This window comes from Prinia subflava, chromosome 7, assembly GCF_021018805.1.
Source record: "Prinia subflava isolate CZ2003 ecotype Zambia chromosome 7, Cam_Psub_1.2, whole genome shotgun sequence".
Lineage (NCBI taxonomy): Eukaryota > Metazoa > Chordata > Aves > Passeriformes > Cisticolidae > Prinia > Prinia subflava.
Window position 1 is genome coordinate 26,123,428 of NC_086253.1, and position 16,834 is coordinate 26,140,261.

The following is a 16,834-nucleotide window of genomic DNA, read 5'->3' on the forward strand; positions in this document are numbered from 1 at the left end:
TGCCACTTCCCGCAGACCCAGGCACAGCACGCAAGAGCCAAGGCGGGAGGAGGGGAGCTGGAATGGATATTCAGCTGCAATGGAAAGAGTGGGAAAAGGGGGGGGTGGCCACCCTTTGCTTTCTTAGCCAGCCCCACTGGCTGCTTTTATGGCGTGCTCATAATTACAACAGGCACACACATGAAGTGCAACATATCTGAGATTTAGGCTTCCAAGTTCAAGACTCTGGCTTATCCTTAACTCACTTGGGATTTGCAAACCAACCCCTCTTGCTTGAGGCTCTAGAGCCTGGACAGCAATAAGCACACACCAAACCTCCTCTTGCTGCCCCAAATTCAGCTCAGTGAACAACACCCACGGCAACTTCCCTTGGGGGTCACCAAGATGAAGCATGGACACAATGACTGCGATTTTGCAGTAGTCCTGGGCTATGCCCGATGCTTTTAACCTCTGTCAGGAGAAGCAAGTGATTGAAACATCACACAGTGTGCTGAAGCAGTCACTAACTGAATAAACAGCAAGACTGCTTTGCTCATTCCTTACAGTACTATCAAAATTCCTTACAAGTTTATCCTCTACTTTTCACCCTTGATTCTAGTTGAATAAAAGGAAGGCACAAAAATCCTTTTATAAAGGAGCAAACAAAACTCCTAGGTTCTGAGAGACTTCTGCCTCTCCAGACTGGCTTATAGCACAAGTGCTCTTCTGTGGAAATCAATGCTCTTCTAAGATTATCGTAAGACAATGTTTTTAATAAATGTTACAAACTACAACAAGCAGTCCTTCCCCTCCCTTTTCTTTGTTCTTGCTAACTCTTATCCTTTCACCTGTTTTTCAACAGAAGGACTAACAAGGAATAATTGAGAATGATGTATAATCAGGTTTACTTGCCAAGTCTTTTTATACTCAAATATTCAATTTGTGGCTTCCAGTAATAGCAGGGTAGGCAGTATCCTTTCTCCTGCCCTCCACAAAAGAAAGCAGAAAGGAATTATCCATGGATTTAGATACATTGAGGTGTTCACTGTGTGTGAGCTGCCTGCCTCACAGCCAGATGCTGCAAAACTACTCAGCATCACTCCAGACTCCAGACTGTGCTTTCAGTATGACGCATTAGGAAAGCCTGCAGCAAGTTAGAGGCAAGAACTATGCTCAGCAGCAGGTACAATGTTTTTTCATTCTGAATGCTGCATGTGAGAATATGCCGGGTGCCCACCTGGAGTGGAGGTACTTTGTGGATGGACAATTAGCAAAACACATCAGCTCTTCTCAGACTTGGCTTTCCCTGAAGGCAGCTTCACTGCTTGTGTTTAAACCAAGACTTTAACTTTAATTTTAGCTGACAAATTACAACAAAAAACTCAAGAGGTCTTGATTTTTTGCCATGCATTCATGACATTTTCCCACTGTATTTCAGTGTCCCTTGAAACTGAAGTTTATGCTGACAGGGTAGGCTCTGAAAGAGGCTGCACCTGCTTCCAGGGATACTGGACTCCTCCTGTAACTGCCTGCACAATAGGTGTCACACTCATTATGATATAAAAATATCTTCCTGTGACCAGCCCTGCTGCAGTGGGGTGTTTGGGGAGTGCCAGTCAGAGATAAAGCAGGAGGCCTGCTTTATCCCAGGAGGAGGTGCCCTCCTGGGATAAAAAGCAGGGCCTGCTTTATCCACCCAGGAAGAGGTGCCCTCCCCACCTACTCAATGAGCAGCTGCCTTGTGCTCACACAGTGGATCCTTCCCGGGTCTGCCCACAGTGACTCCTGGTCAGCCACACCACAGGGAACCACCCGGGCATTTCTTACAAACCAGGGAGGGTATGATAAGAAAATTACCTGAATGTTGCAAAGCAAAGTACTGGCTACATGACAGAATAAAATATAACAGTGGTAAGACTTTATGAAGGACAAAAACACAATGCAAGCATTTTTTCTGCGTATACAAACCAGAAAATTAAATACGGAGAATGCTGTTGGCTCAAAAAGCCAACCAGATTCTGAGCTCCCCACCTCTAGAGCCCAAAAATACGAATGAAATAAAGCAATCAGGATCCTATTTGGTTGTTCAGCTCTGATGACTCATTTTCCCTGAGTTCTCTTTAGGCTAATGACAAGGAAACAAACACAGGCAGAACAGTATTGAACTTGGCATCATTTTGGCAAAGTTGTGTTCCCAGGATTTTGTCACCAGGTATTTGTTGCACTTCTTGTGTCACCTGTGCCCCAAGAAAGAACCAAAGGCTTAATAAGCAGACTATCTGTTTTTCTTTCAAGCCACCAATAATTTCTACTTGAGTCCTGGGACAGCCTAAAATTTTACCCAAACTTGCTGTTTGATGCAGCTTAAGACAAGCAGCCAGCCAGGGCAGCCCATAAGGCTCTGTCCTTAAATCCAATGTGTCCCCCTTGAGCTGTGACCCGAAATGCTCCATGCAGAAGTAGAGCCACACACAAAGTGCAGAAGCCAAGGGAAAGCCCCTGGGGATGCTCTGTCCTGAATCAGCTACCCTTACCCAGGAGTGATAATGTGAAGTGGTGGCTGTGACCCCTCTAAACCCTGTGGGCAAACGAGGGAAAGATTACATTCCTAAGACAAGGCCAATAGTGGTGCCAAAAGTGAGAATCACCCCATATCTCCTGCCCTCAGAAGCTGTCCTCCTCCCTCAAGAGCTTCTGACCTTGTGAGTCTAGTTGGGCATTCTATACAGCACTTTACTTCTGAAGGAACAGGGTGACACACAATTATTAAATGAAAAGGAATTGTTGTAAGCACAATTATATGACTGAAAACAATTTGATTGCCCTTGGATATGATTTTTGGGTGACAGACTAAATTTCTTACCCTATTTGAATATTTGTATGCACGTAAGCTTGTCTGTTTCTTTCAAGTGTACTGACTACCCTTTAAAAGGTATCATCTCTCCTGGCAGGTTTCTGCATCCCCACCAGAAGACAGTGGTGTCTCCTCAACCTCATAAAAGGGGTTTCCATCCTTCCTCACACATTCCAAAACCTTCACATCAATAGCAACTTGCCTGGAGGGGGAACGAGCTTGGCAATCCCTCAGCAGAGGGGTCTAGTGCTGCCCACCCACAGTGACATTGCGACGCTGATCGACCTTTTTGTAATGCCGATGCCAAAGGACTTATCCTGTGATACCTCAGCTCCTCCGCTGGAAAGGTCGGGCCCTGCCGGCTCCCGAAGAGGCTGCCGGGGGTGGCACCGGAGGGGGGATGCGGCAGCGAGCCGGCCGCCGCCTGCGCTTCCCTCCGCCGGGGCCGGGCGGCGCTGGCGGCCGGCGGTGACCGCCGTCGAGGCGGCAACGAGACACCGCCCACGCCGGGGGTGACCCCGCGTGGGTCCGGGAGCGCAGCAGACAGACACCGGCAGCACCCGGAGATCCGAGCGGAGCTGGGGAGGGATGCGGGCTCCGCCGCCCGCCGGGGCGAGCCCTCCCCGCGTCCCGCACTGACGGCCGCCCCGCCGCCCGCGCTCTCCTCCGGGGCTTGGCGGGAGCCGGCGGCTCCCGGGGCCGCGGAGCCCATGGCCAGTTCCGCGCAGCCCCCGGCGGCGGCGGGGCGCGGCCCCGACGGCGGGTCTCTGTCGGGCGGGGAGACCTTCGGGGACCGCTCCCTCAGCCAGGGCCTGAGCGTGCTGGTGGGGCTGGGGCTCTGCGTGACCATGCTGGGGCTGGGCTGCGCCGTGGAGCTGGGGCAGCTGGGCCAGCAGCTCCGGCGGCCCGTAGGGCTGCTGCTGGCGCTGCTGGGACAATTCGTGGCCATGCCACTGCTGGCCTTCCTCCTCGCCCTCATCTTCGCTCTGGACGAGGTGGCGGCTGTGGCTGTACTGCTGTGCGGCTGCTGCCCCGGCGGCAATCTCTCCAACCTCATGTCCGTGCTCGTCGACGGGGACATGAACCTGAGGTAGGTGCCCCGCTGCCCCTCGTCCCCAGCCGGCCGGGAGGCTGCGGCGGCCTCGGGAAGGGCTCGCTGGGCACCTGCCGCCGGTGGAGCCGGGACGGGCGGACGGGCGGGCACGGCGCGCTGGGAACCGCCAGCACTGCTCCCCTGCTTCTCCCGTGGAGGATCTTACGAGAGCCCCGACACACGCCTCCTGCTTCTTCCCTAAAAAGCTTGCGAGCCCGCGCCCTGGCCGGAGCAGGGAAGGGGGTGGAGGATGGAGAGGGGAGAGAGGAGAGCGAGCGGGCTCTTGCCGTGAGAAGTGCCCGGCCGGCTGCAGAACCCGCTGGGGCTTCCCGGGGCTGCCCCCGGCCGGGCGCGCGGTGATGGAGCATTTCTTTGGTCCCCCCGGCGCAGCATTATCATGACGGCCTCCTCCACTCTGCTGGCCCTCTTCTTGATGCCCCTCTGCCTCTGGATCTACAGCCGCCACTGGATCAACACGGCCGTGGTGCAGCTGCTGCCCCTGGGGGCGGTGAGCCTGACGCTGGGCAGCACGCTGCTGCCCATCGGCCTGGGGGTGCTCATCCGCTACCGGCACCTCCGCGCCGCAGACCTCCTGGTCAAGGTAGGCACGGCGGGGAGGAGGGAGGAGGGGGCCACGCCGCGGGGCATGCCCGGGGGCGGCACCGGGGACGGGCAGCCGACGGCAGAAAGCTTTCTGGTCCCTCCAAACCGGTGTTAGTCTCACACAGGTGTAGCCAACGACTGAGGTGGAATACAAAGACTTACAGGTTTGAAATAAAACGGTGGGACAGAGAAAGCGAGGGAAAAGGTGGGTTACCCCCTATCGCACAGGAAGGAGGGCAGCGTGGTAGGCATCCTGTAGCAGATGCATTCCGTGACGTTCTGCTTTCTCCCCACTCTTGCTGCACCCAGGTCAGGCAAAACCAACCTGCAGGCATGGCCACACTTCCTTAACACATGCAACTAAATTAGCTTAATTGAGAAAGGAAGAGTGAGGCACAGGTCCTGACTCCTGTTTCCCAGAAAGTCATCCCAAAGCAAAATGATGGATGGTGACCTCATCCCGTTCCTTTCCTGGGATATGATCGAACACCACCAAAATCCCAGGCCAGGAGCAAACCTGGGAAGGGCAGCGCAACCGTGTTTTGCCATTTAGACTCTTTAGTAAGCTCTACCTGCTATGCTTATCCTTTCGAAATAATAGCCCTCATGTTGTTTATCAATGTCTGTATCTGTTGCCAGATTTCCCTGTGGTCCCTCTTGGTGACTCTGGTGGTCCTGTTCATCCTGACCGGGACCATGCTGGGCCCAGATCTGTTGGCACAGATTCCTGCGTCTGTCTACGCCATTGCAGTGCTGATGCCTCTGGCAGGGTACGCCCTGGGATACGGCTTAGCCACGGTCTTTAAAATGCCCCTGCACTGCAGGAGAACAGTATCTTTGGAAACAGGGTGCCAGAATGTCCAGCTCTGCACTGCCATCCTGAAACTCACCTTCTCGCCAGAGCTCATAGGGAGCATGTACATGTTTCCCTTGCTTTATGCGCTTTTTCAGTCGGCAGAAGCGGGACTGTTTGTGCTGGCGTACAAGATGTACGGAAGAGACAGCTACAAGCAAGATGCACTTGGTGAAGAGGAAGACACAGATATTTCCTACAAGAAACTGAAGGAAGAGGAGGTAGCTGATACTTCATATGGCACAGTGACCACAGAGGAGCACAATTCCATTCAGATGGAGCCGACTCAGACGGCACTTTAGGCAGGACAAAGAGGTAACTCCCCCAGACATGAATGTGTGTCGTGCTTGCAACCAGGCAGGGGCTGTGCTCGCTGCCCTGCAAGCAGAGCTGCCCGGCCTCTATCGTTTCTCCAGCTGCTCCCATTGTACAAGGTGATACGTGTTTATTACCATGACAGTTCTTCTTCCTCCAAAATAAATGGGAAAAAAAAAAAAAAAAAGCATCACTGCTACACAAACCAGTAACTGTAAAACCAGTAACTGTAGAACTTCATGCAAGGAGACTGCTGCCTGGACGAGGGCAGCAGGAATAGGTAGAAGGAAAAACCAGTGTTTGAAGAGTCAGCACCAACTCAGTGTCAGTCAGACAGGAAAAACCACGTCTCGTGTGTATCTGTGCCTCCCACCTGCTGTAAAAGCATTGTTCTCTCATTGTTCTCACCACAAATACATGGCGAAGCCGAACCGAACCCGTCTTTATCCGCTGTTTACTCTCTTGGAGACATTTCAGAGCCTCTCTGCCTGGTTCAGCTGGGGAGCTGTGAGGGGGCGGGGGATGGCCCAAGGCCGCGCTCCAGGTGCGGATGGGAAGGGGCCGCAAGGCAGGCGCCCGTCAGGGGCGAGGGAAGCCCGGCCCCGCCCCGGGGGTATTTAAGGCCAAGGCTCGGGGCTTGCCCCGGGTCCGGAGTGATGGCCGAGGAGGCGATGGCGAGCTATCTCTACACCGCCTACCACCCCTACTCCTACCGCTACCCACCGCCCAAAGGCAAGGGAGGGGCGGCGGGCGGCTGGCGGCCGCGGGGCAGCAGCTACTTCTCGGGCTACGGGGAGACGGCCGCCGAGTACTTCGACAACTACCAGCGGGCGCAGCTGAGGGCCATCCTCTCCCAGGTCAACCCCAACCTGACGCCGCGGCTCCGCAAGGCCAACACCAAGGAGGTGGGCGTCCAGGTGAACCCGCGGCAGGACGCCTCGGTGCAGTGCTCGCTCGGGCCCCGCACGCTGCTGCGCCGCCGCTCCGGCCCCGCCGCGCCGCGGGCCCGTGAGGCGGAGCAGGAGCTGGGCAGCCCCGCCACCACCAGCACCCGCGCCGTGCGCTTCCCCCGCACCATCGCCGTCTACTCGCCCGTGGCGTCCCGCAGACTCACCGCCTTCCTGGAGGAGCTGAGCCCGGGGCCGGAGCGGCGGCCGCAGCAGCAGGACAAGGCGGCGGCCGTCGAGGAGGAGCCGGCCGAGCAGCGGGCGGCGGAGGCGGCTGCCGTGAGGGCGAGCTGGGAGAAGCCCCCTGCGGGTGGCGCCGAGCCGCTGGAGCAGCGCCCGGCAGAGCCACTCGGGCAGCACCCGGCCGCCCCCCCGGAGCCGGCGACGGAGCCAAGGCAGGAGGAGGCGGCAGAGGCGGTCGAGGCAGAGCCACCAGCCCAGCCGGCAGAGCCGCCCGCCTCACCCCAGAAGCGGCAGTCGTCGGCGGCCAAGACCCGCCTGCGCTTCCAGGTGAGTGTCGGCCGCGGGGGAGTGCGGCGGGGCCGGGCTGGTCCGGGAGGCGCCCGCGCCCTCGAGTAACATTGTCCTGGCAGTTCCTGGAGCAGAAGTACGGGTACTACCACTGCAAGGCCTGCAACATCCGCTGGGAAAGCGCCTACGTCTGGTGCGTCCAGGGCACCAACAAGGTAGGGCCGGCTCGGATTGCCCCGGCTCGGGCTCCGTGCCGCCGCCCCCCTGCTGACCCCGGCTTTCTCCGCAGGTCTATTTCCGCCAGTTCTGCCGGACCTGCCAGAAGTCCTACAACCCGTACCGCGTGGAGGACATCATCTGCCAGGTAAGGGACACCGCCCCGAGCCCGGCCGTTCCCGGGCCCGGCCGCCCCCGCTGACCGCCGCCTTCTCCCTCAGAGCTGCAAGCAGACGTGGTGTACCTGCCCCGTGAAGATGCGCCACGTGGATCCCAAGAGGCCCCACCGCCAGGACCTCTGTGGGAGATGCAAAGGGAAACGCCTCTCCTGCAATAGCACATTCAGCTTCAAATACATCATCTGAATGGGATGGGGATTTTTGTTTTCGTTTAGGGCTCTTCAAGGAAACTGCAAGTAGAGCAGATTTTTTTTTTTTTAATGGTATTGTTGAAGGTACTTGGTGAGAAGTAGCTAGGAAAGCATGAAAATAAAAGTATTGCAAAGCATACTCAAATGATCAGGTGGGTTTGTGCCCAGCTCAGAGGGGTGCACATTGTAAATTCTGTAACTTGCATAGGTGACAAGCCTAGAGGTGTATTGTAAATCAGTGATGGTCTTGGAAGGAACTGACTCAGGACTTAGTAGACTCTCAGGTGGAAAGGGTTTCTGTTACTGCTCCTGCTCTTGAACTAATCAAATGCTTGAAGTTAACATCAAACTTGCCATCTGCAGGAGGTAGTAGACCACCCTTCATGAACAAAACATTAGTAGTATTCACTTACTTTGCACACCTCTATTCGATATACAAAGTATTCTGCACCTGTTTTCCATCACTAGAAAATGATTGAGAAATGCTGTGTAAGGACTGAATCACTTCTACTGGTACAGCTGGTCTGCATTTAGCTAAACTGGTGTTGTCTGTAGGCAAAAGCCAAAGAAAGCTTTTTGGGATAGTTCTCACAAAATGCTGAGGAACAGTCACTGATGTTATGGTGATGACCTCTTGGTAAATGTGTCACTCATCTTACTTGCACAAGGTTATGGAGAGAAGGGACACTTAAGAGGAGCAAGGTACAATAATGCTGCATCTACTTGGCTTCCTTTCCAATCTGCAGGTAAAGTGCAAGAGCTATGCACTTAGCAGATTACTTGAAGGAGTTTGATCTAATTAGTTTAGATGCCTGCCATCAGAAGGATTGTACTTGTGGTGTTTGGTAGTACTGGCAGAACCAACACTGGTTACTTGCAGATGATGCTCTCCGTGGTGGTATCCTCTACAGGAGCACCATGCTTCAGCCAAGTGTTACAAGCTGACTCTGTGACTAACAGCATCACCATCTGAGCAGATTCACAAGCCAGTAAAACATACACCACTGCCTTTTAGCTAGGGAGCTGGGTAAACACAGATAAAAACTACTTCTGAGAATGCTACTGCCACTGTTAATTTTTAAATTAAGCATAGTTATCAAGCTTTTTGCAGAACTCTTGAGGTAGCTTCTCTTGGAAAAGAGTGGTTTTTATATTTGCTATAGCAAACCTATCTATATCTGTACCCAGCTTGAGAGACCAGTCTATTAAAGGCTAAAGGGAGAACCAGTCTGAGCCCATGCTGTAGAACACCTTCAGCACCAGGTGGTCTTGTTTCTTTAAGGGGAAGCTAGTGTGTTTCAGGGTAGGCAGACACTGTCCTTTGTATCAACATGTCTTGTTTGAGGGGCAGTGAGTGTTAATTCTATATGCTTAACTCATCTTGCCATAAATTCCTGCCTTATTTCAGTGTGCCCCCTGAACCTGCTGCAGTGGGCTTAATGCCTCAGTGTCAATTTACTGCCAAGCAATTTTATTTATTCTTGCTGCATTCATTACTACAGCAATGTGAAGCATTCTGGGAACAAGTATACTTGCTCCCTCCAGAGCAGAACACAGTTCTGTTTCATCCTTCCACCTGAAGTGTTTTTCCATGTATCACAGTAAAAGGAAATACCCCTTGCTTAACCAGCTTGCTCAGACTTTCACAGCAAATTCCATCCTTGGCCTGCTCAATTTGCAAAGTACCCTGCAGCTGGGCAGTGTTCTGTTACAGATGCATGTGCCTTGTACTCACCTGGAGTTACTGTCATGAGCAGTGGCAAGCCTCCAGCTTGAGGAAAGCACCCGGGCCCTCTCTGAAGCAACCTGGCCCTACTGCCTCAGTTTGCAGTTGCAGCTGTGATCTGGTGTGTCTTTATTTCTGAGCATACTCTCCTCCAAGGAAGTTCTCCAATGTTTTCCTGTTTGCCTTCCCCATTCTAGTGGCTGTAGTCTGTTCCTGATGTATGCATTGAGAAACTGTGATGAGTCTGTGCACCTTGGTAATGAGTCAGAGAACTGAAGCTCTGTGCCATGTCAGTTTGAAGTCATGGCAATATGAGCAGCTGAATGCTTCCTATTTATACAGCATCCTCACAGAACATTGCTGTGAGGATTACTTGGTGTGAATATAGTGAGTCTTACATGATTAGCAGTACCAGCCCAAAGTGAAATCTAGTACGACTTAAGGGTTGTCATTCCCACTAACTACAGTCAAATCAGCAGCTGGTTCTGCAGAACAAAATGTAGAGCAGCTTAGCTGATGTGCCCTGTGTGTTGTGCCTCACCAGCAGTTGATGAAGGCTCCATGTGGCAGGTAGCAGCAAGGAGACAACCCCTGCTTTCATCAGCTATCACAAGGCTCTGTGGCTTGGAGGAGTACAAGGCCCTAGGCAGTGATATTAAACAAGCTTTCCTTAAGCCTGCAGCATTCTTCAGTTCTAGAGCAGCTCTGCATTTCATCCCTCTTACATAAATATGTTCAGTGCTTCTATTGCTTGATGCCAAAGTACAATTCTATACTTTCTAGTTGCTTTTCAGCTTTACTGTCATATCCATGTCATCACTCACTGATTGTGGGCACTGGTTCCTAGACTCAGCAGGAAGAAGGAAAGCTACTCCTGACCTACTGTAATTATGCAAAAAGGAAGGGATCAGCTTTCATGGTGCCAGTTCCTCAAAGCTATCCTGCACTTGCACTGTATGGATTTTTCATAAAGAGATTCTTTTGCATGCTAGCTCAGTCAGTGCTGTGTCTTACAGATGGCTGATGTTTTGCTTCTTTCTAGCCAGCTTCACCATAGCTTTGCATTCAGCACAGACCTGGCACCAGGTAACGCAGGTGACAGCTCATGCAGTAGTTGAGTGATTTTTGGAAAGCTGAATGAAATTAAAGCAATATCAAAAGGCAGCTAACATAATTCTATTCCATAGTGCAGGTTTCACTAGCCATTATAAATGGAGGAAGATGTATAACACAATAAATTACATATATGAATTCAGGTTTGAGTTTCATGAGAAATGCATTAACAGCTTCAGAAGATGCCCAGAAAAATGCTGCTGTAATGACAGGACATAAAAGGAAAAAGATTACTTCAGGGCACCCAGGCCTCTGTTGTCAGTGTTTGGTCTGTTAGCTAAAGTATTTAAACTCTAGCTTGTAAAAATACACAAAATGAGAGATACAGTGTCTTTTATTTTTACAAAAAAAAAGCTGGTAAAAGATGATGTAAATAAAAGTGTAATGCACCCCTAAACAAAACTACCTCTCCCCTGTAAATACTAGTTAAGTAATTAAGAACACCATCTACAGTACCACAAAACCATCAAAATAATTCAATTTTATCAGGGACAGGGAAAAAATACAGTGGATATGAATGTGCCTTGACCAGTTACAGAATTTGTTAGGATAACATAACTACTGTCAGCAGTCCAACAGCATGCACAGTGCCTTCAATTAATGCATTTCAGCGTAATTGCATTTCTAGTGGGGCCTAATTTCCCCAAAAAAGGCAGAGCTAAGAATTTCAGTTCTACATTCTAAACTCTGGAAGGAGAGCCCATTAAAAAAAAATCACAGTGGGTAAGAGATGTATATAAAAATACTGGGTGTTCCTTTCAAATCACAGGAATTGTGGGACTACAATCTTATTTTCTTTTTTTTTTTTTTTTTTTCTTTTTTTTTTCCCTACAAAATGCTATCTGGTTTCAACAGAATCCAGTTTGTTTTATGCTACAGACTTTGAATATAAGTATATTGCCTGTTTGCACAGTCAGGGTTTTTATTTCTTTTTTTTTTCCTATAGTCCCAATTCCTTAGGCTTCAGTTGAGTCATGAAGATGCACATACATGCATTCAAACTCTTCAAACCCTGCAGGCTACTCAGACTGCAAGTACTGCATGTGACTGCCAAGAAGGAATGCCCCCTTCTCCTCATAGCTTTATACACCTACTGTTTTAACAGTGCATTGCACAAATTTACACAAAAAATACTGGTTTTGCACTATACAGTTTCTAGAATATATACAGAATAAAATAAGTTAACTTCTAATGAGAATTGCTGATGGGCAGCATATATCTTTAATATACATTTTAAAGTCTCTGCAGGCAGCTACTTTTTGGTTAGTTGTTATCAATATTTGTAACATAAGCACTGGTCAGAGAACTGAGCAGCATTCCAATAAAGTTAACAGATATATTATTTCTTTTAGAAACACTGGGAAATCCCAGTTTAAAATATTATTAAATGTTCTAACATTTACACACTATGAGGATTAGATCTAATAAAATAAAATTTCTTCAAAAATAATCTTGCAGCTCTTTTAAGCATGCTCTGAGACCTTATTTAACAATCATCCATACCTTCAAAAAACAACTGTCACATAGCCATACATTCTAACTCACACACATTATTTCCTTATTACAGACAACAAAAGCAAATAAAACACTGAGAAGTCAATGCTTTTTGCAGTCATATGTCATTCTACTCATGTTTGACTGCACATTCTTCATGACGTTGCCAAGTGTTTCATTAGGTGTTAGTTGATGGTTTTATCTACTACTGCTGGAAAGCCAGGAAGCCTTGCAGGTCTTCAGCCAAAACAAACCAGCCTTGATTTTAGCCTCATCCCACCTGCGATACTGATCCAACCTGTAGAGGCTGTCACTGCAAACATCATTTATAGTTCTGTTATAACAGAAAAGAATGTATACATATGCATTACGTTTAAGCCCTTTTCCTTGCATGTAGTTTTTATACATAAATTTGATAAAAAAATACTACTGCCACACAGGCTGCTGTATAGAAAGAGCAGTCAAGTAGGATGTTCACTTCAATTTTCAAGGTTTCACTTCTGATGAAAGAGTTTCTTGCTGTGATAAAAATGTGTTGGTTGTCAGGATTGCTGGAGGTTTGTTTTTGTTTTTTTTTTGTGAAAGGTGCTCAATAATAGTCTGAAGTGTCTTCATCATCAGTTCTTTTCTAAATGACAGCTGTTCAGAATCCAGTGGTCACAAGATTTATTCCTGTTTTGATCTTCCCTAGAAGCTGACAGGATTGCACCATGCGGAGAGACTCTCGGATTTCTAGATTGAGTTCCATCAGCTTAGAGCTGGCCTCAGACATGTCTTGGTTGGAGCCCACTACTGCAAAGCTGCCGGTCTGGCCAAGTGTCTGATGACGGAAATAGATGTGCAGCAACGTCTGAACTGGGTCATCTTCAGAACTGCCAAAGATGTCGTGGGGCCAAATAGATCTGTAAACACACAGGTTCGATTTAAAGAGTCAAAAAGAATTAAACAGACATTTGAATAGAAGACAGGAAAACACAAGGGAAAATAACATGCAATTTGGATTTAAAAAATCAAAAGTTTAAGTATTTTTATTCTTTAAGCCGATATTTGAACAAAAGACAAATGAGGAATGTTTCTTCCATTGAGTCCCGGTAATTAACAGTATAATTTCTCAGAGATAAATTCTAAAAAACAAGTACTACTAAAATTGCTTTTACTTTTCTTAAATTACTAAAAAAACCACCCCAAAATATGTAATGAAGCAACAGTGTTTGTCCTTTTCAACAAGGACATCCAGGAAGAAATGGAAAAAAAAAAAAAAAGGAATAGTGCCTATCCCTGTTTTTAATTTAAAAAGGTCTATTAAGAAACTCCAGATCTGAATGCAATCCTTACCTGAAAGCCTTGACCTGTGCCACAGCTGACATGAACTCCTTGTTTCTCAGGGATTCAATGAGGGAGTGAATCGCTGTTTCTGTGCTAGCTTGGGAAGCCTCTGCAATTTCAGTTTCTTCAATACCACTGTCAGACACTGCCTCGGCCTCTTTCAGGCAGCTCTCCAAAAGAGCAAGTTCTTCAGACATGTTTATTACCTAAAACAAGTATAAGTTATCTTCTCTAGTTTAAATGTATTTCAAGCCAAAATATTTTTCAGATCAGGGTTTTATTTTTTTCTCTGTGCAATAATGAGAAATAGAAAAAGAACGCCCAAATATTTTCTGCAGTTGTTTAAGTACACAGTTAATTTAATGGCTCAAGCGTGCATATCAGTTATTTGGGTTTTCCCTGATGAAGTTTCCATCTTAGTTCTTTTAAAATTTATTTCAAAAATAAATTTCTTTTCTCCTCATGTTACTTAATAACAAACTGACAAGAAGAATGAAGCATTTCAGAAAGGTATGGCAACAATGGTGCCATTACAAGGACATCTTAAATACGAAGGGAAAAATCTGGAGGACTGGTAACCCAGCACATTAACAGCAGTGCAGCCAGTGTATATAATAACATCTTCAACTTTAGCTACAATGCATGAGGAAAACACGAGGCCATCTCTCAGAACATGATTCTGCATCTAACTTAGGCAAGAAGTGGGACTGATGTGATGCCAACCTTCCACAGCATTCTTCAAACACAAACTTATTTGCAGCCTCTACAAAAATCTGGAAATACAAGTGAGGAAGACAGAGTATTCTTCTGAAGCTACTCATAAACCAAAGACCTTCACTCAGGGTTTTTATGTTCCTCCCTACTATATCTAGCAAGACCAAGCCTACCTTTTTTTTTTCCTGCTACCCCTGTTTATTGCATTCCAGACCCAGGGGAGAACTTGCAGAAGAAATTATTAATAGCATAATGCACACAACTCAATTAACATCACATATGTACCACAGGTCCACAGCTGAAAAACACCTCTTACTTGTGAATTTACTACAACTGCAAATCAGGAGTAAGGGGTCTAGAATACACACTAACTGTGCTTAGGATGGGGACTAAGGTTGCAGAGTAATTGAATGGTGGCTGCAGTGACACAGTTAAATGAATCAGTTGGTAGAAAGTGATGACGTTTGGCATAGAAAACACCAGGGCAATGGAAAGGGGCTTCATCACAGAGCTCTGCTGAGTTGGAGGTGATGTGCCTTGATTGTAGCTTGATTAGAATACACCAGGAGTGCTACTGAAATACTTTAAATCCTCATCACTGGACTCCCTACATTCCTGTCTTTTTTTTAAAGAGCTTCCAAGCTGTACAAAAATCAACACAGATAATTGAACATCTCAGAAAATTCTTATTAGCTCTACTTAAATATTTTATTAATTTGCTATAAAACAGCTGGAACCCTCCTCCAGTTTCTAAAAGGATGTCCCACTGATGAAAATGTTATCAAAATGTGTTTTAAATTGTCTGCTTTTAAAATGTCAACAATTACTAGCTGAACAGCATGGTTTTCATTACCTCTGCTTCTTTTCTGATTGTTTTTACTTGACTGATGAGTTTGCAATAGGCTTGGAACAGAAGTAGCAACTGGAAATGCAACTTGTACAGCCTCCGACACAACTCCAGCTCCTACAAATGTAAACAATACTGTTATATTCAGAAGTGCCAACCTCCTGCTATCCAGTACAAGAGACAATAAATCACAACTTCTTCATTAAGTGTGCAAAATTAGAAGTAGTTAATTTGGCTACTAAAGAAAATGCCAAAAATATTTAGAAGCTAACATACAGTAAGCTAATGAAAAGCAGGTGAAAGCTTCATTCAGTTCTAGATTTACAAGTAGCCTCCCACAGAGATTTAAAGTTCACTTTTTAATAAGTTACATTTCCAAGAAGTGGGGTGGAGTGGTATGTGAAGTGATTCAAAAGGCATTTTGAAATGTCTGGAACATTTCAAGATTTCACGTCTTAAAAACAATAGTTTCATAGATCACTTACTTTTATTGTTGATATTTTACTGTTTTAAATTCAAGATCTAATATCCAAAAGAAGCAGTTGTGGTGCGTAAGTATAAGATCTTTCATAACCATTAATATTTATATTGTAAGCACAGTATATAACCTGGCCCTTAGCTTACACTGCCTGACAAGAGTAGGAGAGTAATTCCATTCCTGGAGGCAGGAATAATGTTTTCTTTATTATAGGTAGTCCTTATTCTGCTTTAGAAAATAACACATGATATATTCTTAAGGAAATGAAATAGCAGTATTAATTTACACACGGTCTTGCTTCCATTTTTATGTCATTAAACACTAGTCAGAAGTGCAGACAGTGTTAATACTGCTTCACATACAGACAAAAAAGCTACTGCTAATGGAATAATCTTTATAACATTCTACTAACTACAGGATCCTATTATCTACAAAGGACCAACAGTCTAATGGGTTAGATGATGCAAAACTGAAGCACACATCATTTCTGTAATTATCTAGGACAAAACATCATTATTTCACAAATGGACAAGACAGATAGAGATCAGTTTGTTGACTGGTATGGTTAAGTATTTGATAAATCAAGAACTGTCACTTACTGCTAGAATTTCCATTTGCTAAGCAAGAAGATGAGCAGGTCACAAAAATACAAAGAAAGAAAAGAGAGCAAGAATTAGTGTAGGAAATAATTTTAATTAGGGTAAAAGATGTCCCAGGTAAAATGGAGGAAGAAATACAAGTAACATGCTCCAAATATATCCTGAATGTAAAAAATTAAGAGGCTGAATTTGACATAAAATTACTTGCTGCTATAACCAACAATAAAAAGTACTGGCTTTGTTGTCCCACAGCATGAATAACACTCTTACAACCCCGTCTGGTCTTTATACATTGTGTAGTCTGAAAAGTGCACAAATTTAAGATAATCAAAATCAAGGACACTTAGATCTGAACATCTGTACAAAGCTTCTTACTTGTTCTGTATCATAATAGTTTAAGCAGAAATAATGCATTTTAAAATTGGAGATGCAAGGTTAATTTGGATTCTGAATCCATTTAGAAATTCTTGGTTTTGCTAAACTTAATTCTCAACACCTCCGAGAGATTTCTGTAATGTAACTGCACTTGGTTTTTACAAGGCATTTCAGAAAAAATGTTTGGGGAAGAGGGATAGGCAGAGAAGCAGTCAGAAGTTACATGTCCCAGACTAGGGAGGTGAGCTTCACCACTCCTGTGCTTTGTACAGCACTGAGCATATTGACGGCACTTAGGCATCTACAGTGGTCAAAGCAAACCGAATCACAGAATCAGAACATGCTGAGCTGGAAGGGACCCACAAGGTCACTGAAGTGCAGCTCCTGGCCCTGCACAGGACAACCCCACTGCAATCACACCATGTGCCTGAGAGCAAAATATACAAAGATGCAGCGGATGT

At 46.8% G+C, this 16,834-nt stretch overlaps 3 protein-coding genes across 15 annotated transcripts in view; 2 read left to right on the forward strand and 1 right to left on the reverse strand.

The window, feature by feature from the left end:
- Positions 1-3,310: 3,310 nt before the first annotated feature.
- On the forward strand, positions 3,311-5,885 carry SLC10A4 (solute carrier family 10 member 4). Its single transcript, XM_063401911.1, has 3 exons — positions 3,311-3,923; positions 4,317-4,527; positions 5,169-5,885. The coding sequence occupies exons 1-3, from the start codon at positions 3,544-3,546 to the stop codon at positions 5,682-5,684; spliced, it is 1,107 nt and encodes a 368-aa protein (XP_063257981.1). The 5' UTR covers positions 3,311-3,543; the 3' UTR covers positions 5,685-5,885.
- Positions 5,886-6,033: 148 nt separating this feature from the next.
- ZAR1 (zygote arrest 1) lies at positions 6,034-11,366 on the forward strand. Its single transcript, XM_063401910.1, has 4 exons — positions 6,034-7,154; positions 7,238-7,330; positions 7,405-7,479; positions 7,553-11,366. Exons 1-4 carry the CDS (start codon positions 6,354-6,356, stop codon positions 7,694-7,696), a joined length of 1,113 nt encoding a protein of 370 aa, XP_063257980.1. The 5' UTR covers positions 6,034-6,353; the 3' UTR covers positions 7,697-11,366.
- Positions 11,325-16,834, reverse strand: part of FRYL (FRY like transcription coactivator) — a 186,651-nt gene continuing 181,141 nt past the window's right edge. For 11 of the 13 annotated variants that reach the window (XM_063401905.1, XM_063401906.1, XM_063401899.1 and 8 more), the window contains 4 exons: positions 15,999-16,016; positions 14,928-15,038; positions 13,370-13,566; positions 11,325-12,936 (listed from right to left, as the gene is read on the reverse strand). In XM_063401905.1, coding sequence (XP_063257975.1) covers positions 12,678-12,936; positions 13,370-13,566; positions 14,928-15,038; positions 15,999-16,016 — 585 coding nt within the window. In that variant the 3' untranslated portion in view covers positions 11,325-12,677. The remainder of the gene's footprint in view (positions 12,937-13,369; positions 13,567-14,927; positions 15,039-15,998; positions 16,017-16,834) is intronic. The other 2 variants (XM_063401903.1, XM_063401900.1) reach the window with 1 other exon arrangement.

Excerpts from the sequence above, each read along its gene's own strand:
- SLC10A4 (XM_063401911.1), top strand. The coding sequence starts at position 3,544 with ATGGCCAGTTCCGCGCAGCCCCCGGCGGCGGCGGGGCGCGGCCCCGAC. Across the intron at positions 3,924-4,316 it reads GACGGGGACATGAACCTGAG|CATTATCATGACGGCCTCCT; the intron begins GTAGGTGCCCCG and ends CCCCCGGCGCAG. Across the intron at positions 4,528-5,168 it reads CCGCAGACCTCCTGGTCAAG|ATTTCCCTGTGGTCCCTCTT; the intron begins GTAGGCACGGCG and ends ATCTGTTGCCAG.
- ZAR1 (XM_063401910.1), top strand. The coding sequence starts at position 6,354 with ATGGCCGAGGAGGCGATGGCGAGCTATCTCTACACCGCCTACCACCCC. Across the intron at positions 7,155-7,237 it reads AGACCCGCCTGCGCTTCCAG|TTCCTGGAGCAGAAGTACGG; the intron begins GTGAGTGTCGGC and ends TTGTCCTGGCAG. Across the intron at positions 7,480-7,552 it reads TGGAGGACATCATCTGCCAG|AGCTGCAAGCAGACGTGGTG; the intron begins GTAAGGGACACC and ends CTTCTCCCTCAG.